At 43.7% G+C, this 26073-nt stretch overlaps 4 protein-coding genes across 4 annotated transcripts; 2 read left to right on the forward strand and 2 right to left on the reverse strand.

Annotated features, from left to right (window-relative positions):
* Positions 1–5407: 5407 nt before the first annotated feature.
* LOC118426493 (galactose-3-O-sulfotransferase 3-like) lies at positions 5408–12047 on the forward strand. Its single transcript, XM_035835935.1, has 7 exons — positions 5408–5682; positions 6231–6382; positions 6707–6863; positions 7393–7594; positions 8455–8600; positions 9712–9856; positions 10371–12047. Exons 1-7 carry the CDS (start codon positions 5537–5539, stop codon positions 10593–10595), a joined length of 1173 nt encoding a protein of 390 aa, XP_035691828.1. The 5' UTR covers positions 5408–5536; the 3' UTR covers positions 10596–12047.
* A 115-nt stretch (positions 12048–12162) lies between these two features.
* Positions 12163–17116, reverse strand: LOC118426494 (galactosylceramide sulfotransferase-like). The gene is made up of 6 exons (XM_035835936.1): positions 16046–17116; positions 15273–15550; positions 14123–14279; positions 13337–13538; positions 12882–13030; positions 12163–12387 (listed from the first exon to the last, which is right to left on the reverse strand). The coding sequence occupies exons 1-6, from the start codon at positions 16192–16194 to the stop codon at positions 12225–12227; spliced, it is 1098 nt and encodes a 365-aa protein (XP_035691829.1). The 5' UTR covers positions 16195–17116; the 3' UTR covers positions 12163–12224.
* A 2506-nt stretch (positions 17117–19622) lies between these two features.
* On the reverse strand, positions 19623–22327 carry LOC118425358 (galactosylceramide sulfotransferase-like). Its single transcript, XM_035834166.1, has 5 exons — positions 22222–22327; positions 21583–21827; positions 20983–21139; positions 20253–20451; positions 19623–19775 (listed from the first exon to the last, which is right to left on the reverse strand). Exons 2-5 carry the CDS (start codon positions 21821–21823, stop codon positions 19623–19625), a joined length of 750 nt encoding a protein of 249 aa, XP_035690059.1. The 5' UTR covers positions 21824–21827; positions 22222–22327.
* A 474-nt stretch (positions 22328–22801) lies between these two features.
* Positions 22802–25832, forward strand: LOC118426506 (macrophage migration inhibitory factor homolog). The gene is made up of 3 exons (XM_035835953.1): positions 22802–23031; positions 24576–24748; positions 25415–25832. Exons 1-3 carry the CDS (start codon positions 22924–22926, stop codon positions 25482–25484), a joined length of 351 nt encoding a protein of 116 aa, XP_035691846.1. The 5' UTR covers positions 22802–22923; the 3' UTR covers positions 25485–25832.
* The last annotated feature ends 241 nt before the right edge of the window (positions 25833–26073 follow it).

Below are 26073 nucleotides of genomic sequence, written 5' to 3' on the forward strand. Positions count from 1 at the left end.
TGCACGCACACGGAGGGTTGTGTTTGTTCGCGCCTGTTGCCTCTCACCAACCCACAACATATTTTACCAGCTCACTTCCCTTTGCCAGTAAAAATTCCAGGCCAATACTACCCCCGCGACCCAACTTCTGTTTGGAGACTACCAACTGTAAGAGTTTGCCGACTGATTCATCTGTCACAGTGTCTGTCTGTCTGTCTGTGTCTCTCTCTCTTTCTCTGCTACTCTCTGTGGGTTTTTTTTGGTGTGTTTTTGTGTGTGTGTTTGTTTGTGTTTGTGTCTAGATCTGGCACAGTAAAACAATGGCAGGGTGACATAAGGCACGAGACCGGGCGTGATTACAGGGAGAAGTGGCGACATGTTGCGCCTGGGGATCAATCTTCAAGCAGATGCACGCACACGGAGGGTTGTGTGTTGTTCGCGCCTGTTGCCTCTCACCACCCCACCTTTTATTCCGTGATTTTTTTTACCAGCTCATTTCCCCTTGCCAGTAAAAATTCCAGGCAAATACTACCCCCGCGACCCAACTTCTGCTTGGAGAATAACACCTGTCAGAGTTTTGCCGATTGGTTCATCTGTCTGTCTGTCTGTCTGTCTCTCTCTCTCTCTTTCCCTTTCTCTGTTACTGTTCTCTGTGTGTTTTTGTGTGTTTGTTTTGTTTTGTTTGTTTGTGTTTGTGTTTGTGTCAATATCTGTCAGCAGTAAAACAAAGGCAGGGTGACATATGGCACGAGACCGGCCCGTGATTACAGGGGAGAACTGGCGACATGTTGCGCCTGGGGATCAATCTTCAAGCAGATGCACGCACACGGAGGGTTGTGTGTTTGTTCGCGCCTGTTGCCTCTCACCAACCCACCTCTTATTTTATCAGCTCACTTCCCTTTGCCAGTAAAAATTCCAGGCAAATACTACCCCAGCGACCCAACTTCTGCTTGGAGAATAACACCTGTCAGAGTTTTGCCGATTGGTTCATCTGTCTGTCTGTCTGTCTGTCTCTCTCTCTCTCTCAATTTCCCTTTCTCTGTTACTCTCTGTACTCTCTGTGTGTTTTTGTGTGTTTTTGTGTGTGTGTGTTTGTTTGTGTTTGTGTCTAGATCTGGCACAGTAAAACAAAGGCAGGGTGACATATGGCACGAGACCGGCCTGTGATTACAGAGGAGAACTGGCGACATGTTGCGCCTGGGGATCAGTCTTCAAGCAGATGCACGCGCACGGAGGGTTGTGTGTTGTTCGCGCCTGTTGCCTCTCACCAACCCACCTCTTATTTTACCAGCTCACTTCCCTTTGCCAGTAAAAATTCCAGGCAAATACTACCCCCGCGACCCAACCTCTGCTTAAAGAATACCACCTGTTAGAGTTTTGCCGATTGATTCATCTGTCTGTCCGTCTGTCTCTCTTTCTCTGTTACTCTCTGTGTGGGTTTGTGGGTTTGTTTTGTTTTGTTTTGTTTTGTTTGTTTGTGTCTAGAGATCTGGCACAGTAAAACAAAGGTAGTGTGACATATGGCACGAGACCGGGGCGTGATTACAGGGAGAAGTGGCGACATGTTGCGCCTGGGGATCAATCTTCAAGCAGATGCACGCGTACAGATAGTCTCTACCGGCCTGGCGTGAAGTATTTTAGCCTGGATGTCAGCTCTAGTACGCTCTCTCTGAGTCTCTGTCTCTCTCACCCTGTCTCTGTCTCTGTCTCTGTCTGTCTGTCTGTCTGTCTGTCTGTCTGTCTGTCTCTGTCTCTGTCTCTGTCTCTGTCTCTGTCTCTGTCTCTGTCTCTCTCTCAGACAGATGTGTTCTGCTTATCTGTGTGCCAGTTAGTCTGTCTGTCGGGGTGTTGGGTTCGTGTGTTCATACATGTATGTGTGTTTTTGTGTTCGTGTGTGTGTGTGCATGATATGTGTGTGTGTGCATTTGTGTGTATGTGAGTGCGTGTGTGTGTGAGTGCGTGTGTGAGTGTATATCATATGATGTGTGTGTGTGTGTGCCTTTGTGTGTGTGAGTGTGTATGTGTGTGTGTGTGTGTGTGTGTGTACCTTTGTGTGTATGTGAGTGCGTGTGTGTGAGTGTGTGTGTGTGTGTGTGTGTATGTGTGTGTGTGTGTGTGTATGTGTGTGTGTGTGTGTGTGCCTTTGTGTGTATGTGAGTGCGTGTGTGTGTGAGTGCGTGTGTGAGTGTATATCATATGTGTGTGTGTGTGTGTGTGTGTGTGTGCCTTTGTGTGTATGTGAGTTTGTGTGTGTGCATGCGCCTGCGTGTGTATATATGTCTCTGTGTCTATATGCGAGTATATGTATGTCATTAGAAATATACACAACCATGTTTTGTTTTCCTTTTTCTCCGCGGTGCAAGTTTTCCTCAGATCTCGCATCCATCTGCTATCTTACGAGGTAAATAAAGAAAACCCGTAAAAGTAGAAATCTGTGCACAACAGCGTTCCCGCCAGGTTCTTGAAAGTATGCGTCCAAATATTTGGGAGGGGCGTAATGAGCGCCGGAGGCGCGAGACGAGCGCCGCAGGCGCTCGCATTCTAGGGGGGTCCGGGGGCATGCTCCCCCGGGAAAATTTAGATTTTCAAACGCTCTAGAACACAATTTCCTGCAATTTGAGAGGATAATCATGCACTTGAGATTGGATGTCGGTTGCCTCTTTTACTCCCATTTTCAGTTATCGACGACCACCCTCTTCATCAAAAGGCGTATATTAAAAAAACTATAAGCACAGGGAATCAGCCTTCCGTGATCTGGCCCGGGTATTATTTGTCCAGACATGTCTATATGAAAATTTTGATGCTTCGAAACAGGGCTCTAACTAGTTCGTCAGCCATGGAAAAATTCTGCCAATTTTTTTCCGTCATTGAATAAGAAAATTTCTACCTCGTGCGATCGATGTTGCGCCCTCCCGCATTAAATAGTTTTCAGAGACGATAAAATAACGGCGCCAACACACTATGTGTATTTTTTTTTCTATTTTACCCGACGATTTTACTAAAATTTTTCGAATCGGTGGGGTTTTACAAGGCCGCGCCGTCATTTTCCACAAGCGTGCGTTTGTTTCCTGCGACCTCAGGTAACCCCGTTTTCGGCGTGAAATCTTTGACTGGATTTCTTTTTTAATAGACCAAGAACGTTATACATTACTCGAAGGAGGACGATCTGCTGCCTCTTTGGCAGTGAGCAGTGCCGGTGTAGCCTTGAAGCAGTAGCCAGAAATACGTCCCAACGTGCTGGGCGCTGCGATCGACGGTCCGTCTGGGGAGGGGGGCGTGCCGCGCCATGTGCCACGGAGGCCAACGCTAGTGCACAACCGACTCGATCGACGCCTGACAACAATATTGCGGCCCCTTTTCTGCCGCAAATTTTGTCTTTTTGAACCAAAAGAAATTTTGTAAATAAGAATTAAAGTGTATAGTTTTGAATTCTTCACTTATTTACCGCGCACGTTTTTTTTTAACTTGGATAAATGGGGAAACTTTAATAGTAAATTGTTAGCAGCTAGAGAAGAAACACAAGTTGCCAGACGACACGGGCGGCTACTAACGTCACGTGCGCTTATACTCGGTAACTTTCTTTTTTTTTCCGGTGACCAATGACAGAGTGTAACATTACATTTATCGAACGCTGATTGGTTATCAAGATGATTGGATTTGGACCTGGTGGCCAATCTAGACTGCTTGGCGCCGGCGGCCTGTTGTCAAAAATACCGACTGCCAATCAACTGCCCACAGCGTGAGAACTTTTGTTGAGATGTGCGGCACTCGCGCAGAATAGTTTGTTTGTTCAATACTAGTATTACCCACAAATCTTTAACAAATACGTGAAAATGAAGACAAGTAAGTATCACGTTAATATCAGAATATAAAATCTGCATAAGATTTCTTCGAGTGTTAAAGAATGCTGACTGTCAGATGTATTTCACGGACTACAAAAAATTACATTGCGCAAAAGACGGCCCAGACTTGGCGCGTGGCTGGGTGTGCCGTACATGGGTCCGCTCGTTGTAAAACGTGCCGCGCTCCGCCCCATGCCCAAACTACTGGGATGACCGGAAAGTGAAGAATTTGAAGTATAAATTGTAAAGGTAGGATTCCTTCTTATAAAGACAGTTTTTTTTTAAAGATCCCAGATACATTTTGTACACTGGTGGTGCAGGTCGGCCTTTCTTTCAGATTTTTTTATGGACGCATTCAGCCGAGCCGAGTGCGTCTTTCCAGAAAAAAATGCGTCCAAAGACGTAAAGACGTATGCCTGGCGGGAACGCTGGTGCACAACAATCCATACTATACATCTGCTTGGAGATTACCCAGTGGCACGTGCCGATTATAAAAGCTAACAGTGACACGTGGACAAGGTTTAATCCTTAGGCAGATGTTTGGACCCGGGGGACGTTTTTAATTAAGCAAAAAGCTCAATTAGCTACTATCTAAAGTTTGGTTATTAAGCAGATTTATACGTTGGCACGCGCCAGCTGCGTAACACTGATTTCATCCACTGGCACCGGGGAAATGTTTATACCTATAGGATTCTATAGATAAGTGTGGCGGTTCTTTAGCATGCTTGAGGTGTGCCTATCATAAGGGGGGTTCACACGTATGTGCGTTATATGTATTCAAGTCCGTATGAGGTCCGTTTTGGAGTTATAAGCCTGAGCCAGGCTCCATGGGTCGCTGGAAAAACAGTAGAAATTAGACAAATATAGACGCATAGTATGCAAAAGGAGTAAACTAACTGAGGGGTATGGTTTTTGAGCCAGCTAACTCGTCTGGCATGTTATCTGTTAATATTTGTCCTATTTCTATTACTTTCCCAGCTCCATGTGGAGCCTGGTAGAGGCCAAAACTTCCATAAGGAACTCATACGGACTTAGCTTGAATGCACGCACGTGTGGCAAAAAACAACACTTGTAGAGGACAGGCGTCACAGGTATGTTGCACAGCGAATCGAAGGCCTGGAGATTTTTTTGCGTCAGAAGGAACGGTTAGGGTTTAAGCTTTTCCATTCCACTCAGGTCAAAATGAGTTCAGCTAGCGCTCAGCAGTTGAGTTGGCGTAAGGACAGAAGTGTTGGGCCTACGAATAGATACTTAAAACTCAGATTTCCTGGTTGTTTTTACTAGACTCAACTGTTCTTGAAGACGATTGAATCTCTATTTTCTTTGCCCGGTTAAAACCCTGGTTTAGCATAATAGTACTTTAATGAGGCAGATCCTACAATGGCATAAGATAGTACCAAACTGGCAAATAAGTATAGTCAGCCAAGAGCCATTTGTCATCATGTAGGTAGCCAAACACACTCCTAGGTCGGCTTCACTCCTCGCTTTTGATACTATCTTATGCTACCATAGCAACTGCTTGGAGATAAGTCCGACGTAAAGGCAGCCAGGTGGTCTTACCCTCGGAGTACGTTGCACTTTAACCTCGTTGTCCTAGTTGTCCAACCACTTCGTCACATTGTCTCATTAAATTGTGTCTCGCCATAAATAGAACAACTGACCTTTTGAGGTAAAGGTCTAAACACATACGCTGAGTATTTAGAATAGAAAGACACATGACGCGTTTGGCAGCGCACTTCAGTTGTATCGTCTGCCTCGGTACAGTCCTTGTCATCGTTTGTGCGCGGTTTCTATTCATACAGGTGGACGAGTCTGTGCGTGTAAAGAAAGCTGTAAAAGAGTTGTCTACATTTACTAACAGGTTAGTTCAGGTCATTATTTCACTTCACGCAAAACAAGGGAAGTTAAAGTATTATATGGATTGTCTGTCCGTTTGTATCCGAGTGTGTATATGTACATGTACGTGCCGTGTGTCAGTGTGTGTGTGTGTGTGTGTGTGTGTGCGCGCGCGTGTATGTGTGTGTATGTGTGTGTGTGTTGTGTATACATGTGCCTGTGTATGTGTGTGTGCCTGTGTGTGAGTGTGCGTATATGTGCTTGTACTTACGTTTGTGTGTGTGTGCGTTCGCCCGCGAGTGTATAACGGTGCATTTCAACGTGAGCGTGTGTTTTGCAATTTTTTACAGGCTATCAAACGTTAATGCACAACTCTGCATCACAGAAGAAACGACTCGTCGTCGGCTGATACAAAAAATGACTGACTGACTGACTGACTGACTGACTGACTCACTGACTGACTGACTGACTGACTGACTGACTCACTCACTCACTCACTCACTCACTCACTCACTCACTCACTCACTCACTCACTCACTCACTCACTCATTCATCCATTCATCCCCGCCCCAGCTCCTGCAGTAAGAAGACGACCCTTGTGTTTGTGAAGGTGCACAAGGCGGGAGGGACCACCGTGTACCGCCTTCTCATGACGTTCGGCCTACGTCATCACCTCAACTTCGTCATCCCGCAGCAGACGAGGAAGAATAGGGGACACAATCTGGGTAGGCGATGGCAACCTTCTGAATCAAAATCAAATTGGAATTGCCGGCACAAAATATTGGATGTACCAATATTTTCAACCTCCATAACAATACCGGCGGGACAAGCGACCCAGTACAAGAAGACCCCCCCCCCCGCCCCTCCCCCATAAAAAAAAACATGAAAAGGCCCAAAGAGCCTGCTATGGAGGCAATCCACTGCTTCCGCGACGTTATTCCAAGAATGTTTTAACAAATGCGGTTAAGTGTGGATTCAATTGGAGATAAGTCGTTCAGATTAAAGTCTATGATATCAATCATGTCGTATATCTTGGTGTTGCTGCCTAGGGTGGCCCCGTCCGCTGAAACAGGGACAGTACCTACCCAGAATCCCTGGCGAACCGTTCCACATCCTGACCAACCACGTGGTGTACAACAGAGAGGCTCTTCATGACGTCATGCCGAACCACACTGTTTATATGGCCATTTTACGGGAACCTTTCAGGTGAAATTCGTCTTAAATCTCATGAATTAAGTTACTAGGGACAATACACGCTTGGAACCATGTAACACTCTTTTTGTCTATGCAATATCTAATTTTGCTCTGTTCCGTCGTTCTCTTTAATCATCGAAGTAAGTGCTATTACGGTTTCTCCACTTTCTGATCCGTTAAAAGTTACGTTGTTGTTGGCAGTGCCTTTAAAGATATTGATTAGCAAACGGCAAGTTGGATATGCAGTCAAACCTGTACAAGTGACCCCCTCAGATCTAGGTAAGAACCACCTGGCCAATTCTAACGTATAATTTTTATGGTCCCTTATATAACTTTCTTATTGACACAAACATTAAGAAGCCTGTCTATATATATATAATGACCACCTGTTCAGACACATAGACTGATGGTCACAACAGACAGTAGATTTTATCGGTCCTCTGGGTGGTCATCTTAAGCAGTTTTAGCTAGCTGCGCTCTCTTATGGTTTAAAAGCGCACAGCTAAGGTATACATATATATATATATATTTCCCCATGTAGCCATCTGAAGTCAGTTATGAACTTTTACGACCTGCCATCGCTGTACAAGCTGCCTAAGAAGAATACCATGAAGTCGTTTCTGAGCCGCCCCAAATTCTACGAGAAACGCTGGAGACGTCACCGGAAGGACCAGCCGTTTTCTTACACCAACCTGATGTCATTCGATATGGGGATAGATCCGTCGTCTCGACTCGACACTGAGGTAAAGGTGCTCTCTCACCGCACTTGCGTCAAGCTTGTGTCACTGCGGGGTTCGTTCACTGCGTCACTGCTTTGTTATTTTCTCCGATTTTTCATAATTTAGATATTGCGTAATACGTAAAAGTACGGCAAAATAAAAAAAAAGTAAGAAAATTCCTTATATCTATCTCTAAAATTCGTTGAGTATATTTTCGAACCCCGCAGTGACGCAAGCTTGACGCAAGTGCAGTGAGAGTGTATCTTAAGGGAGGTCCCGTGTTTGAGGAGAGCAACACCTCGAGCACGTTAAAGAACCCACGGCACTTATCGAAAAGAGTAGAGACCCTTCTTGGTGTGAGTGGGTCAAAATCTACAGTCCTGTGGCCGCACATGGGACAATTTCGGTCGTATTGAAGTCAAATGAGTTAGCGCCAAATGGCAGCCGCTCCAGGCCCTTGCGATTTAGCCCTGCCTATTGTAAGCTCCTCACAATTAAGGCCTTGGCTGCGAAGAGAGAGAAGTCGGCCCAACCAGTAAGAATCACATTGTGAATTGATTCTAACGTCACATTCCACCCAAAGGTATACTTATCTTACTGGATCCGGATCTCTCTCCACCATCGAATGTTAACTTTCATCATGTAGGGTAGAGTAGAGTATGTGGGGAAGGACAACCTCAAGCCAACCGTTCACAGTCACACTTACACCACATTTTAAGAAAAGACGCTGGGGCTGCATGTTCCCCGTTTAGGAACTTTCATCGAAAGACAGTGACAACAAACATGTTTCGCCGTGTGGCTTTCTCCGTGTTATGGACCCTTTCATCATCGCTAGTCTTTACAACATGTTGTTGACGACGTCGCATGTTGTTTTTGTTTTCCAGTATGTCCGCGGGCACATCAAGCACCTGGATGCAGAGTTTTTCCTGGTGCTGATTCTGGAGTATTTAGACGAGTCGCTGGTGCTACTGAAGAGGTACATGTGCTGGGACATCAGCGATATCTTCTACACAACCATGAACCTCATGAGGTAAGGAATCTCATGATCTGACAAGTAGTTGTTAGTTAGCATAGTACAAAGCTTAACTTTCATTCAACACAAAAGTACACACGGATCAAATTTTCAACGACCACTGTTGCCTTCTTCAGATTAATACTGATGACCAATAACTTCAGACAGAACGTTAACTCTCGAGTTCAGTATTGATCCCGAAGAAGGCGACAGTGATCGTTGAAAATTTGATCCGTGTGTACCATTGTGTTGGAAGACATTTTATATGATGAGCTTTAGTGTTAATTGGCTGTTATTGTACTTTTACGCTGTACTTGAAGCATGTTTTCGCATTGATTGCTTTAATCACATGTACAAGTACGTTTAGACAAGTCAGATGCCGGGAGATAACTTGCTATAAAACGTTCCCCTGCACACAATCTGCATGCAGGGCCGCGTAGCACAGTGGTAGTGTATTCGGCCCGTGACCGAGAGGTCGCCGGTTCGAATCCGCCTGCCGTGTGGCCGATCTTGTGCCCTTGGGAAAGGCACTTTACACGACTTTCCTCACTTTACTCAAGTGAAAAACGAGTCGTCCCTCGGATAGGACGTTAAATGGAGGTCCCCGTGTATGGGGAGAGCCATACCCCATGCACGTTAAAGAACCCCCACACGTGCGATGGTGCGGTGTACGTTGGTGCAAATCCTCCTGTCGGAAGTTTGATTCACTTCAAATCACCCGGATGGAGGCCTGGCGACCTCTGTCTCGTATCAGTCACATGGTGATCTACATCATTCACCCGGACGGGTATGTCACCCCGTAAGGGGCGGTATAACCCGTCGTTGTGCGAACATGTATATAGGGCTCCCTTGGAAATCAGTTACTACGTTTAACTGAAGGGACTACCCTAAAGATCAATAAATAGATAAAAAAATCTCATCTTGTGGTCATTGTTCATGAGTGACATGGAACCATAGAACCAAATTGTAATATGTTAAACATCAAATCTTTGTATTAGAAATGTTGTTACTATCTTATCCCAATTACGATTCACATTAGCAAAAGTGTATGAATCCATTACATAAAAGTACCCAGCAAATTGAAGTACAAATATATTTTCACATACGAATTTCGCATTTTCCTCTTTAGCTATGACCAGAAAATTGCCGATGCTTCAGAGAAGATGAGAGACCAGCACAGAGCCTGGAGCGTGGCTGACTACATGCTGTACGAGCACTTCAACAGGACGCTGTGGAGAAAAATCAGACAAGAAGGAGAGGACTTTTGGCGAGAGGTTCGCGTTTCTTTTCTTTCTTCGCACATATCATTGCGTGGCAAATTTAGAAGAAATTGATCTATAGAAAACTTGACTGATACATGCAGGGGGAGGGTGGAGACCTAAGTGGCTTTTCGCTCCCCCCCCCTCCTTCTGAAACTAGATCGCCGCATGATGAAATGTTGAATTATACATAATCCAATTGAACGAATTAACACAAAGGATGAATTTTTTTAAAACATGAAGTATCATAACGAAACAGAAGCTATATTACAAATGATCAATAATAACTACAAAGCATAATTTACAAATCATACAGAAATTTTACCCCCCCCCCCCCCACAAGGATGTCAATATATACATAACGTTATGTCTTTTGACTTATTGTGGAACATAAAGAAGTACGCCATGCAACTTGTACTTTAATCGTTTCAGTTTTTTGGGCTCTGCATTTGGTGTTAAGCCTACATCTATATCAAGTCTAGATATTACAGGCAATATCATCTTGTAGGTTTTATTCTTTTCTTTACAGCTAAACACGTTTAGAGACATGAAGACACGAGTTCAGGAATTTTGCGAAACTTCTGGTCGCTCAAAATCTGCACGGACGACTTTCGAAGGATCACCCTGGAGCAAACCGTTTGTTGTCGACTTCGCATTCTGCAGACTTCTCAGTAAACCTTTGCCATTGTTACGGAATGGAGTGAGAGATGCACACTTGGAGAAACTACACCAACACAAAATACGAGTACAATAAGTGCAATAAACATTGTATCTAGCTGCTAAACTGTTTTCTTTTTCAATGTACAAATTAACCGCTGTCCCACATATAGTTCAAATACCTTATGACACTGCCAAAAACTCTTCTGCCTTTAAGCCTACTCATGTGTGTATTATAGGGCACAACCCGCTATACGTGCAATCACGTGCTGTCTACGTGCCAAAACGTGGGCAATCTTTTGGGATCCGTAAGTATGTAAGTACCGCCTCCGTACGAACTCGCAGGGAATCCGACGGATTTTGAAGTAGGCAGACACGCCGTGGAACTTTACGTGCAGGCAAAACATTTTGTGCCGTACGTTGACTCTCTCCCTGCTTTTGCCAGTCTTTCCCCACGTTTTCAGAAAAACGTGGCGGACGTGGCCTCCAAAAAAAAACGTACGGACAAATTACATGTACGTCGGGTTGTGCCCTTAGCTTAACGAAAGCCTTGCGTCTCATCGGTGCATATTATTCAGAACGAAGAATCTACAACACGTAGTCGATTTGGATCCGCTTGAACCAGTTTTACAAATCCCTGTTCGGATTCAGCAGGACCCGACATCTTTCCTTCAAGAGTGTTCAGTACGTTACGTTTTGTGGCATTCCTCTGCTTTTTAGTCTACTCATGTGTATAAGAATAGCCTTGTGTCTCATTGGTGCATATCTAGAGCGTAGGAGTTTATAACACGCAGTCAATGCGGATCCGCTTGTATCCTCTACAATGATACATAAATATCCCTGTTCGGATTCTCCAGGACCCAAAATCTTTCGGCCTAGTGTTTACCGGTTACATTTTGTGGCACTCCTCTGCCTTCTAGTTTACTCATGTGTATATGGAAAGCCTCCCATCTCATTGGTGCATATCTAGAGCGGAGGCGTTCACAGAACTCGTAGTCGATGTGGACCGGCCGGCTCCAGGAAGTATTCGGGAACACCAGGCGGGCGGTTTTGTTCTTCCTCCCCTCCCCGGTGTAACAGAATTGTGTCGTCCGATTGTGTATGTCACGGAATGTACGTACCTGGCGAGGGGGAATGAAGGATTAGAATTAGTAAATTAGAATTATTGTACATTTATGATCAAACAAGCTAAGTACGCACAGGTCGTAGCGATACTTGAAGCACAATTTGATAGAATACACGTAACTTTATTGCGCACCAATTGTGCAAGGCATCAAGCATGGCATCCACTGATATATAAATTACTACAGTTCTATAAGGCTGATCTGATATACGAGAAGTGGTATCTTAAGTTTCTACATCTACAGAGTCTACTACATTCTAGTATGTACCGGTCCAACTTCTTCTCGCGTCTTGTATAGTTGAAAACATAAGGACAGATGTTATAATAATACATGGTTAATCGAGTTGCACAAGGAACATGGATAAATGAAGACCTTTATTGTACATAAATGCCCACTGACTGGATTAAAGTGCTGGCTGCAAGAGACTAATAGTTTACCGATACATGATGTAATGTGAACCTAACACGAATTATATTATGCAATATAAGCTCTACTTCTTTTCGCTTCTTTGAGATGAACATGTTGGAAAAGATATGTTTTATAATCAAAGGTTCATATTCCTTACTCATGGACATATCACCATTCAGAAAGACAGATTTAAATCATGAAGTAATCCATACTTCTGCCCAGAAGTCTTTTCCTTCTCGGTGAATTTTCTTCCAGAGCGACCTGTTGAAGTGGTGATACAGAATGTAGTCTGCTCTACTCCACTCCTGGTGCTTCTGTCTCAGTTCAGGGGTAGCAGTCACGCTTTTTAGGTTATAGCTGCGGCACAAGAAGTCAAAAGCTTTGTTTGATTTTATTTGAACCTTTGTCTATTCATGGAATCTAAAATCGGCCTGCAGGTCGCTTTTTATTGAGGTCATGAGGGAAGAGGTAAGGGTCAGACAAAATATACAATAGAGATACAGTTTACATCATAGATTGCCTGTCCCAAAGGCACAACATCGGGGCATCCTGGGGCTTCGAACCCAGAACCTCTTGATTCTGGGCCAAACACATCCCTTAAAAAATGGAAACAATGCCATAATTTCCCGAAACAACATACTGTTATTAACAAAATATTCCAGAATATGTTGTTTATACTATTACCTTTCATGGATTAGACTAGTTCCTTAGAATCGTTAGATATTAGCAACACATGTTGGTCAACTGTTTTGTATGTACAAGTTGCCACACATCGTATCATTTACAACTGTCGTGCAAAAATGTTATTACATGTATCTTTATAGGAATCTTATCTTTATCCTTGTACTGACCTTCCCGGGTGGATTTTCGGCTTGTAGAGGATGTCCTCAATGTCCCAGCACATGTACCTCTTCAGCAGGACTAGCGACTCGTCAAGGTACTCCAGGATCAGCACCAGCCGGAACTCCCGCTCCAGTCGGGTGACGTAGGATTTCACGTACTGGGCAAACGGTAAATAAATAAATAGATAAAACGGTCCATCTTCTTAACATTCAACGACATATTTCTTATATTCCAGATCATGGGTTCACTTTTGAACACTTTTCTGTGGCAATCGCTCGAGCCTCGCTTATGATAATAACTTTATTGCACAACAAGTGTACAAGGTACAAAGTATGGCTCATATGTGACAGGGACGGTTTTCAGGTGAAAAATACGCGCAACCCTCTGTCGATCTTAAATATGGCCAATCTTCCATCGATACGCCCGAAGATCGTGGACAATGTGACAGGGGTATAAACAGTACCTCGGTATCCAGGCGTGCAGAAAATTTGATTCCCATGTCAAAGGACATCAGGTTGGTGTAGGAATACGGGTGCGTTCTTCTTCCGCCTGTCCCGTGTTTGTCGTAGAGACTCGGCTGTTGCAGAAACGCCGGGATGGTGTTGTTCTTAGGCAGATGGAATTTCCTCCGTAAACGATAAAAGTTCATCGCCGACTTCAGATGGCTGGATGGATGATAAAAGTAAAACAAATAGCCTGATTTATGTTGGTTAAAATGCTTAAATCAATGTTTAAAAATCTCTAACCAGAAGGGACTCCGAAATCGCGTTGATGATGAAAAGAAGCTTAAACGTTATTTTTTTAAAGTTATCGTGCTTTCAGATAAAGTATCTACTACATCAGATAAACTATCAACTACAATATAGAAAGCTACCCAATGTTTCCACATAACTTGTGTCTAACTCCGACGACTGCGTTTTTGATTAAGCATGTGAGACTTGAGGGAAACAGCGGACGAGTGGAAAACCCCGTCGACCATAAATAAAATTACCATGCAAATTTGCAAATTAAGATAAGATAAGAACTGAGCATATTAGTCTAGTCTCTATCAGACTGACTAATTTGCCTGGGGAGTTTTCCTACTAGAGTGTTTGGCCGGCAGCGCAGTCGGAGGGGAAACATTAACTTAAGCGTCCCCTGGCTAATTTCCCGGGTTTTTTTTTTTCCGAATTCTACAATTCCGGTACCCCGCAAGAGGGCCTGGTGTAGGCTAATATGAGGCTATTACAAGAGACTTGGGGGGTCTCACCTGAAGGGTTCCCGTAAGATAGCCAGGTAAGCGGTGTCGTTCGGCATGATGTTCCTGAAGACGTCCCGTCTGTACACGGCGTGGTTCGTCAGGATGTTGAAGGGCTCTCCGTCTATCCGCCTCAGGTACTGCCGTTTCTTCAGCGGACGTGGCCAGCCTGGAGTAAGATTACACTGGCTTAATCTTATGGATAACATCTTCTGGAGACCCCACGACTAATGTGCGTGGGTGACAGAAGTAAAAATCCAACAAAAAACAAATGCAACTTAACCACAGGACTAAACATCCAGACCATTCTTTGCCAGGCGCGGTTTGCTATGATATTGGATGACATCCTCATCCTGGGTACAATCCTATTCCTACTGGGGCCCCTTACACTCGCTGTCCTTTTTTAGGGCAGCGAGTGTAAAGAGCCACGGTAAAAAAGGATGGCACCCAGGCTATGACATCCTATGAAGACTCCATAATTGTTTTGTTTTGTCTTATGTTCACCTCTACTAGGCTCTAGTAAGACTACCGTTTCAATGTCTTTTACTGCCGCTCTTTTTTAAAGACGATGATCAGGGTTGCTATTGGTTGACATGTGATCACAGTTTTCTTTCTTTGAAGAACAGGTAAAAATCTATGCGCGCGCGGATGCCATCCAATAATTAAGCCGAAGTGTGGCCGAAGTAAGTGTAGGAAAGGTACAAGTCTGGATAGTAAAGAACGTTGACTTCTTAGATCGCGACAGTTTCACGTCCACACCTGTTTCATGTCTTCTTTTGTTGTCCGTCTAGATCTGTCGAGCTCTCAACCCTCCTAAACCCACTGCAACGGACCTGAACTTCGGGGAATCGAACCACCACCCTACATTCCCTACATAAGCAGCAAACATTAAAGGTGCACTCTCACTGTACTTGCGTCAAGCTTGCGTCACTGCGTCACTGTTTTGTTATTTTCTCCTTTTTTTATAGTTTAGATAGTGCGTAATACGTAAAACAATGACTTAGAAGACAATAAAATACACACAAAGTAAGAAAATTCGTTCTTTATCTCTGAAATTCGTTGAGTATCTTTCCGGAACGCCGCAGTGCCGCAAGCTTGACGTAAGTGCAGTGATAGGGCACCTTTAGAGTGTCAAGTTACGTTGAGACTATGACCACTTTACCTAGATTAAACGCTGTAGTATGACTGCTGGCGTTTGGCAGGACGAAGTTGAGGCGATGGTGCAGCCCGAACCTGAAGAACAGCTGACACATGGTCGTACCGCCCGCCTTGTGCACTTTGATGAATGCCAGGTTCGTCTTTTTCCTACACGTCCTTCTCAGACCGTCGTCTCGAGTTTGAGCCGATTTCGATTCCAAATGTTGGCCAGCAAATTGAGATTTCGATTCAAACGATTGGCCAGCAAACGGCGGTCTCCACCGGCAGAAGTGTGGCATCCCGCTGGATAATAGTAAGATACAATTTGAATTTAAACTTCAGTTCAGCTGCTTTAATTTGCCATATCTATCTAATAGTATGTATTATATTAGCGTCAATCCATCTGGTTAACAATTTGCTACCTGGTATTCACATGGCTATGCAGTGAAGCAAGCAGGAGGTATATTTACCTTCGCCAAGAAGGTTATCTCTTTGGCGTGTTTGTGTGTGTGTTTGTGTGTTTGTTTGTGTGTGTGTGTGTGTCTGTGTGTTTGTTTGTGTGTGTGTGTGTTTGTGTGTGTGTGTGTGCTTGTGTGTTTGTTTGTGTGTGTGTGTGTTTGTGAAATAGATAACCCGAGAAGCCTTGAATGGATCCTAATGATTTGGTAGGTGGCTAGGAAAATGAAGGTCAGGTTTGATAATGAGCCTCCTAGCGGCTTTCTAAGGTACCGCAGCTGAACTTTCATTTTTGATAATTTGAGTATGTAAGGCAAAAAAAATAAAGAAAACTATACTTACGTGTTAGTCAAGGTGGATGAAATCTCTGCCCTTTTCACGCGGATTGACAGGTCCACACACGAGAAGAGATAATAGGCGTAAATGACGACAGATGTTGCCACGGCGACGGTCAGTCCGCGCCACAGGTACAGGTAGGGTGGGGGTCTCATCTTGCAGTTATCGGTTCGCAAAATAAAGTTGTGATAAACTTTTTTTTCTTCATCTAAAAGCGTACTTGGCGTAACGTCACCATTACCTTATATAACATCCTTGGTCGGCTCGGTCTGGCACGGTCCTCATGTTTATGCCCCACGGCAGTTTAAATTAAGGTCGTTAATCGTCGACAGCAGGGCGTCAACCCCGGGCCAGAAAAATATGTACACGAACATCCTTATTAAAATCTTCCACGAAGGGGTTCGAATTCTGTTCACCGTTGGGGCTGTAGCCTGGACGTATTAGCATGAGTTTCGGCGTTCGACTGTGTTAAAAGTGTTCTAATATGAAGCCTTGATCGAACTTGACACACTTGACGGAAAGGGCGGCAAAGTATAGTTCTTAAATGGTAACAGGCAAGTCACATGCATTGTAGTCATATGCAAATACAGACGAATGGGTGTTGCTACAACATACGGCTTTTACCGGTTGAGCGCTCAAACATGCAGATAATAGTTTAAAAACAACAATAGTTATTAAAAAAAAACGATACAGATATATATCCTGGTGTACCGGTCTTCTGTGTCCTTTCTGCTCGAAATCTGTGACTGTTGCGACTGTCGCGTTTGTCAGCCTACTGAACTTTAATTAATGTTAAACACCCTGGATGACATTTGAGTTCACTGTGTTCTGAAGTCGTCTGACGACCCTAGCTAGGGCTGACGTCAGGGTCAAAGGACGTCGTCTAAATGTTATATGAAAGAAAATTCAAAATATTTTCGTTCAGTATAATCTTAAAATGTTGCATATTGGTGTCTAAAACATGGCAATCTGCACTGATAGAATAAAGTGTACCCGCTGATTTCACCAATTGAAGTCCTGTGTATTATGTATATATTATGTATTGACCGTTCCTTTCTATGCATTTTTGCAGTGGATGTCACTTTAAGACAGAAGGAAAATGTCCAGACTTTCCATGATGTACAAAATGACCAATAAACTGGTGGACGTACCAACTGATAAGTATCTAATACCAGCTCAAAAAAGAACAAGAAACAGTCATGCCTTCAAGTACCAACCTAGGATTGATGTGTTCAAAAATTCGTACTTTCCCAGAACTATCTTAGGGTGGAATTTGATATCACCAAGTACAGTAGGGGCATCTTCTCTGGATAGTTTTAAAGAACGCTTGCCAATAGATGTGCAAAAGTTAGGGGTAACGAGTCGTTCGGTGTAATATAACCAGCTGCTCTCTACCGTTCTCGGTTATCTTCTTTTCTTAGTGTTTTGCTTAGTGTTATGTCTGTCCATTTTCTAATCCTCCCATCTTTTCCGTGGCATGCCCACCTTTTTTCTTCTGTTCCTTACATAGTACTTTTAGCTAGGCTTCATTGGAACATTTGCATCCGCGGCCCGGGCAGTTTCGTGCCAGGGTTGGACTCGTCAGTCATGCCGGGAAACACAAAAGTGACTAAAAGTCAAGGTCTTCATCGAGCCAGGATGGACGAACAACATCCACTTTCGGTTTTTTAGTTTTCCTGTCGTAGGGGCCGTACGACGAGCATCTAGTTTTCTCCTCTGTATAACGAAAGCCTTGTATTTCACTCGGTGGATATTAAGAACGGAGAAGTCTAGAAATGTGGATCTGGCGCCTGTATCGGCTTGTATCTGCTACAAATACAGAAATATCCCTGTTCGGATTCTGTCGGACCCAAGGTCTGTCCATCCAGTGTAACGTCACGTTTTGTGGTACTACTCTTCTCATGTGTATATGGTGATCCTTGCGTCTCATTGGTGCATATTCAGAACAACACGTAGACGATGTAGATCCGCCTGTATCCGCTTGTATCCGATTGTCAAAAATATCCCAATCGGATTCTGCTGGATCCGAGATCTTTCCGTTCAAAGTCTTCCTTACGTCTTGTGACATTCCTGCCTTTCAGTCTACTCATGTGTACCAGGAGAGCCTCGCGTCTCATTGGTGCATATCCAGAGCGGAGGCGCTCACAGAAGGCGTAGTCTATGTGGACCGGCCGGCTCCATGGCGTTTGTTCGAACACCAAGTGAGCAGACTCATTCTTCATCCGCTCCCCGGTGTAACAAAATTGTGTCGTTCGCTTGTGTATGTCCCGGAAAGTCCGTACCTGGCGAGGAATAAATGAATAGAATAAATGAATGAACTTGAGACCTTTATTGTACATTTATGCACAGGCTGTAGGCCAAGGAATTGTTGTCGGATCTCCGATGCTTCTATACTCCCTGGATGATGTTACGAGTATGGCTCTAAATGAAGTACAATGACAATGACAATAATAATCGCCTGAATGCCAGTTTCGTTGAGTGTGGCACCATTGTACTGTATTTTCTCTTTGTTGCAAAACAACAACAACAATTCCGAGGTCTATTGCCCATGATTTATGCACAAACAAGCTAAGTACGTACAGGTCGTAGCGATAAAAAAAACACAATTTTAGATAAGAAAAGTGGTGTCTGTTTTACTTCTTCTCGCTTCTCTGTCACGAAAATATAGAAAAAGATATGTATTACAATTAAAAGTTTACATAATGCAAAAGTCCTTACCCACGAGGTACAACCTACGTTAACCGACATCTTTAGAACGTGAAAAAAAAAAAACCCACAGATTTAAACCATCGACGAAATCCATACCTCTGCCCAGAAGTCTTTTCCTTCTCGGCTAATTTTCTGCCAGAGCGACCTGTTGAAGTGGTGATACAGAATGTAGTCTGCTCTACTCCAGGCCTGGTGTTTCCGTCTCAGTTCAGGGGTAGCAGTTACGCTTTTTAGGTCATAGCTGTGCATGTGGCAAAAGAAATCGAAAGCTTCTAAGGATGATTTCAGTATCTTTGACTTATATCTGTCTTTTTTTTTTTATTTCTAAATCATTTTCAACAAGGACTACAACACTTCATATTTACTCTGTATGTCGATCTTCACATGACCCGAAAAGAGAAAATGTTTAAAGTAAAGTCGTAAATTGCCTTTCCCAAAAGTACAATATCGGGGCATGCCGGGGGTTCGAATCCAGAGCCTCTTGGTTCTGCACCAAACACTAAACCGTTATGCCACAAGATGCCACACACATCGTTATCCTAGCCTCTACCAGACTGACTACGCTGTCTATCATATGGGGAATAATTTGCCCGGGGAGTTTGGCTACTAGAGGGTTTAGCCGGCACACTAATTAACCTTAACGTAAACTGACTCCCCTTGCCATTTTCCCGACTTTTTTTGCCGATTCTACTATCCTCGTACCCTCGTAGGTGAGCCTGGTATAGGTTCTCTCCAAGGAGAGGTTAGGCTTCGGCTGTTTTTTTAAACGGTTTTTTTAAAAGTCGTTTTTATCGGGCTTTCCATTTTGTATTTTAGCTTGCTGTGTCAAAACCTTTGCTTGGAGAGTATAGTGGAGGCTATTTCATCATTGCCCTCACCTTTCTGGATATAATTTCGGCTTGTATAGGATGTCCTCCATGTCCCAGCACATGTACCTCTTCAGCAGGACTAGCGACTCGTCAAGGTACTCCAGGATCAGCACCAGACGGAAATCCCGCTCCAGTTGTGTGACGTAGGATTTCACGTACTGGGCAAACGGTACAATAAATGAATAGATAAAACGGTCCATCTTCTTAAAATTCAACGACATATTTCTTAAATTCCACACTAAGATTTAAGATTTAATGGTACACTTTTGAATTCAATGATACATCTTTATAGTCAGCGATACACTTAATTCACATAAAACAGACGGAGACGTAGATCAAACATTTTAAGTCAATGCGCCTCAATTGACATAAATTCATGTGATTTAAATGACAGCATACAGTACGCTGTGTCTAGTTCTTACCACCCGTCTAGAGACGATCCAGAACAACACAATTGGTTTGAGGACTCATCAGAACACTAAACTACATACAACACTAACTGTGCATAGGGCTCTTACAAAAGTGTTTCTTATCAAACAAATAAACAAACAAACAAGTAAATAAACAAATCACAAATGATTAGACTATCAGCAGTATGAAGCATAAGTGTGTAATTGTAACTTCTAAAACAATACCTCAGTATTAAGGCGTGCAGAAAAGTTGATCCCCATGTCAAACGACATCAGGTTCGTGTAAGAAAATGGCTGCTTTATCCTACTTCTCCAATAGTCCTCGTAGAAACTCGGCTGCTGTAGTAACGCCGGGATGGTGTTGTTCTTAGGCAGATGGAATTTCCTCCGTAAATGATAGAAGTTCATAGCCGACTTCAGATGGCTGGATGGATGATGAAATTAAAACAAATAGCTAGATCAATGTTTAATAGTTTAAATCAAAGTTAAAAAAATGTCTGATCATAAGGGAACCTGGTATCGCGCTGATTATAAAAATCAAGTTTTGGGTTATAGCGTTTTCAAATAAAAGCTAGCTACTGAAAGAAAGCTACACAACGTTTCCCCAAAGCTTATGCTTCTAAGACGACTGTGCGTGGTTAAGCATGGGAGGCTTGAGGGAAATAAGAGGCAGGTAGACAACGAAACGAATCATTATGGAAGACCCCGTGGACAATGCAGCCATGTTTGTTTATTTGTACAAGATGATGAAATGACATAATACGAAAAACATTAAAAAGGGAAAAACCTGATAATGGTATGTTGCTTATACCAGGCCCTCCTCCTCTGTTATACAAGTAATACATGGAAAGATATAACTATACAATAAGGATAATGAAATATTCAATTATGCAAATCAACATAAGATAAGAACTGAATAAATGAGGCTATCGAAGGGGACTGGGTGGCTTCTCACCTGAAGGGTTCCCGTAAGATAGCCAGGTAAGCGGTGTCGTTCGGCATGATGTTCCTGAAGACGTCCCGTCTGTACACGGCGTGGTTCGTCAGGATGTTGAAGGGCTCTCCGTCTATCCGCCTCAGGTACTGCCGTTTCTTCAACGGACGTGGCCAGCCTGGATGGAGACGTAAACGTTTATAAAGGAAACATGGCATCGGTCTATCGGCATTAACGTGCGTTCTGCGCAATACACAGTTGATGTTATGCGGCAGACATCACGAAATCGCCAGCGAATGCCACTCTTTAAGGAGAGGTGAGGCTTCGGCTCAGGTTTTTTCCCCCACTTTTTTTAGACCTTTTTATCGGGTTATCTATTTTTTTACTGTTTCTTTATGTCTCGCGGGATAAAGAAAATGATACAAAATAGACAGCCCGATAAAAACTGCTTGGAGGGTAGGCGAACGCAGTCAGGCACGGTGTCCAAGCTTTGCAGGCACAACACGGCACAACGTACAACTTGTCGCAGGTAAAACCATTTAGATATAACTATAACTAGTTAACAGTTGTTGCCATTGGAAGCTCTTTACCAGCGCCATGTTGAGATTGTGACCACCTTACCTAGGTTAAAGGCCTTGGTATCACTGCTGCTGTTTGGCAGGACGAAGTTGAGGCGATGGCGCAGCCCGAACCTGAAGAAGAGCTGACACATGGTCGTCCCGCCCGCCTTGTGCACTTTGATGAACGCCAAGTTTGTCTTTTTCCTACAATTCCTCCTCGGAGCGTCGTCTCGAGTTTGAGCCGATTTCGGTTCCAAGGATTGGCCAGCAAACGGCGGTCTCCACCGGCAGAAGTGTGGCATCCCGCTTGATATCAGTAAGATACAAATTCATGTGTTAAAGTTCAGCGGTTTAATCTGACATATATCTATTACCATGAAATATTAATGAATGTTATCTTTTTTGTTTGTCTCTCTGTCTGTGCATCTGTCTGTCTGTATTACCTTCAAACCATCTGGATAGTCCCTGTTACAGCTTCCTATCTGTTATCTACGTGGCTATGCAATGAATTTATCATCATCATCGGTCGAGGATGAGGGGGCAAACCCTTTCGTTGGCCGATGTTAGACGGGGATGCGCTAGGTATGCCGTTCAATTACTTACAGCAATGAATTAGTGTTATAAAAGACAATAATTCAAGCAGGGGATAGACTTGTATTTTGCAAACGTGTTGAAGAAAAGTTAGGAAAATCACACGCACGTGTTTGTAACATTCGACGATAGCTCTGACTTCCTGACGGTGTTTGACAGGTCCACACACGAGAAGAGATAATACGCGTAAATGACGACAGATGTCGCCACGGCGACGGTCAGTCCGCGCCACAGGTACAGGTATGTTAGCTATCTTCCCACTGAAACTCAGACTGTTCTTTGATTAAATCGCAGAGCTTTTTATAGTGTCCACTGCTTCAAAAGAAGTGACCCCGTATCATTTAAGCATAACGTTACGTAGATATAGAACATTATTATAGACTAGCAATGTAGTGTCATCTTCGTTATTCCGGATTTCTTAGCACCTGTTACTGTTATTAGTACCAGTACTTTATTTCTGCACGATTTTAATGTCGGCTTTGAGCGGTGGTTCTTGGCGGTAAATAAATTAAAGCAGAGGTGCGGGGACCAAGCAGACTTGTAGCGCGACGCGACGAGGAGTAGTTAGTGGGCAGATCATTTTTTTAATGGGGGAAGAAGTAATGTCGAATGTTAAATGTACATGTATTGAATACAAAATCCAGTGCTAGAGTCATTAGCGTTACTCGTAGATATCGGCAGGTGTCGTTGCTGCAATCTACCACTGTGACCTTTGAACCTTACAGCGATATCGGCATTCTCACGTCTTGTCAGACACCGCTAGATTTCTTCAGTTTTCTGTTGCTAGAACTAGTAGAAGAATAAAGTCACGATGCCTTCCTTCGTTCTGAAGACAAACCTGGCTCGTAGCGCCATCCCAAAGGACTTTGTGACGGAGACGTCCAAGCTTATCGCTGATATTTTAGGAAAACCTGAAGGGGTGAGTGCATGTAAAAGGGGGAGGGGCAATTTGTTACATGCATGTGCACGTTGTGTGCATGCACGTTGCATGTGCATCTTGGATGACGATGCGCTTGTCATGAACCGAAACGCATAAGAGGCAAGTAGAAACGCAAAACTACCGAAGTCACGGGTAAATTTCTCATCACTCGGTATCCAGTGATGAAGTCGCGTCGTCTCTGGCTTACCAGTGGGGTAAATTTATCGTCACTAGTTTTCCAGTGATGAGGAAACTTCAGCTGGTAAACCAGTGACGACAAATATTCAGTTTACTGAAGGAAAAGGAATCATCGTTTCAGTTGAGGGGATTTGAAAGTTAGCACTTAAAGTTATACTAGCGTCACCTCTGCAAGTCCCCACACTCCCGGACCAAATCTAACAGTAACACGCCGCTATGGTGACATGTGAATTAGGGTGTTTTTGTTGCATATCGAAGTCAGCATTGGAACGTTCTGGTGCAAATAGAACGTGGTCACTGGAAGCCCAGTGCCGAAATAATTTCATCACTCGGTGTCCAGTGCCGAAGAGTCACCCATCACTGGAAAACCCAGTGAGGAACCGGTGACCTCGGTGGTTCCGCACTCGGTTCCCAGTGACGAATGACGTTCATCACTGGGCCCCGAGTGACGAGCGGAGTTCATCACTGGGTCCTGAGTGACGAGCGGAGTTCATCACTGGAAACCGAGTGACGAGTCAAGGTTCATCACTAGAATTCCAGTGCCGAGAGAGCTTCATCACTGGAACAAAGCAATTCATCACTGGTAAACCAGTGACGAACTTTCTTCGTCACTGGGCATCCAGTGACGACGCCATTTTGAATATACGTTCGTCACTGGACGCCCAGTGAGGAACCCGTGACTTTCGTAGCCTTGCAGTAGAAACAGTCCTTTGGTGCCCGCCAACCCAACACCATAACCGTTAGGCCAAAAGGTCCGGACCGGTTAGAATGGTCACGTCAGTTGGTGATGCATGGTGTGATGAAAGTGACATTTAGTAAACCTACGAATGTGAAAGTGTGATATGTTGAGCGCCGTGCAGCCTGATCGACTTGAAGAGCATCCAGAAGCTGTTTTTTTTACCATGAACTGTCACATGTATAAAAATTAAGATGGTCTTTGAAGGTTAGGTTTTAATAATTTAAGTTTGAAATGTCCCCCCTCCCCAGTACGTGTGTGTGTGTGCGTGGAAGCAGACCTGCTGATGACATACGAAGGAACAAATGCGCAGTGCTGTATCATCCACCAGATGAGCATTGGGAACCCCTTTTCTTTTACCATGAACAAAAAGCGTATAAGATCCTCTTCTGTCTTCAGCTTAAGTCTTGATTTGAAGTTTGCCATGTTTCCTCTCCCCAGTACGTGTGTGCATAGAAGCAGACCTGATGACATACGGAGGAACGGACGCACTGTGCTGTATCATCGACATCGGGAAGCTGTTATTTTTATTCTTACCTTGAACCGTCACATGTAATCCTTTTCAGCTTAAGTTTTTATCTAAAGTTTGAAATGTTACACCCCTCCCCAGTACGTCTGTGTGTGCGTGGAAGCGGAACTCCTGATGTCGTACGGAGGGACGGATGCACCGTGCTGTATCGTTAACTTGTTGAGCATCGGGAAACTGGGGCTGGAGGAGAACAAGAGCCACACGGCGGCGATCTGCGAACACGTCAAGAAACACCTCAACATACCTGGCGACAGGTGAGGCACTGCACTGATGTACGTTTTGTATCTAGCCTAAAATTCTGTACTGAAACACTTTGGGGTGCATATCATAAAGTACCGGTATAATCATACTGCTAGGTTGTTACTACTAGTAGCAAAACCTGATGGCAAACCTTATGTCTCTCTTCAGAACTTGATCTAGCTTGGAATTATATAGATTACTTCATGGTTCATGCACAAGTAATACATACAACAACAAAGGTTTTGTTATTTTTCTGCCATTTAGTGCCTATAATATACCAGTGTCTAGTTGTACCATTGTAAGTGTCATTGGTTGTCATGTTAAGAGTTGTTATGGGCCAATGTGTAGAAAAAAGTCTGTCGCTGGAACCTCTTGAAGGTATGACATCATGCCATTGGGTTCATGAATAGGTTAGTTCACCATTTAAACTGTGCATGCACAAGGTCAAAGGTGAAGGTCCCTAAGTTTAAACAGTTCTTGTCTACTCAGACCATGCGTGATACCATGTTCAGATGTGTTTTATTAAATATCAAATTTTATGTCTCAGGGGCCTTTAACTTTGACATATTATCTACAATGCATCACACCAGGCATGAGCATTTCAAACTGTGAACTGGCTTAATTACTGGAACAAAAGTAAGGTCAAAGGTCACCATGATTGTTACCGTTCACCCCTGCAGGCTCTACGTCAACTTCCACGACATGGCAAGGCAGGATGTCGGCAGGGACGGCACGACCTTCGCACGCTAGAGGTCACGGCAGACTTACCGACAAGAGTAGGGGTTTGCCACGGTGTGTGCTGAGCAGAGTTGTATAAGACATCACAGCAGGCTCATGACTAAGATGTTGTACACATTACAAGTAGTGTCAGTAACTTCTGATTTTCTTGTGCCAAATAAATACCATAATCATTGACAACTGTTGGATGGACTAGCATGTTTAAGAAGAGGCTCTTTTGAACCAAAATCAGGGAACAGATGCATTGTGATCATTTTGGATTGATGTTTTTGTTGTTGTTAGTAAACATGTCTTGTTTGTGCTGATCAGATGTTGTGTTTTGTGTTGACATCACAATAAACAATGTTTCTGGTCATTGTTTCTCCCTGTTAGGGTGGCATTTTGCCTCCACATGTATTTCTTACAACCCCTTAAATTTCCACTGGAGGCTGGTGTCACTGGTGTGTAATAATTTGACAGGTCACTCTATGAATTTCATAAACAAAGAACAAATCCTTTTTTGCTCAGTCATCACCATCTATTGAAATGGGGTGTACCGGTAACAGAATTAGGCAGTAAATCCAGACTATATAGGATATTTCAAAAGGGCACTTACAGAATT

Source organism: Branchiostoma floridae, chromosome 11 (assembly GCF_000003815.2).
Source record: "Branchiostoma floridae strain S238N-H82 chromosome 11, Bfl_VNyyK, whole genome shotgun sequence".
Taxonomy (NCBI): Eukaryota; Metazoa; Chordata; class Leptocardii; order Amphioxiformes; family Branchiostomatidae; genus Branchiostoma; species Branchiostoma floridae.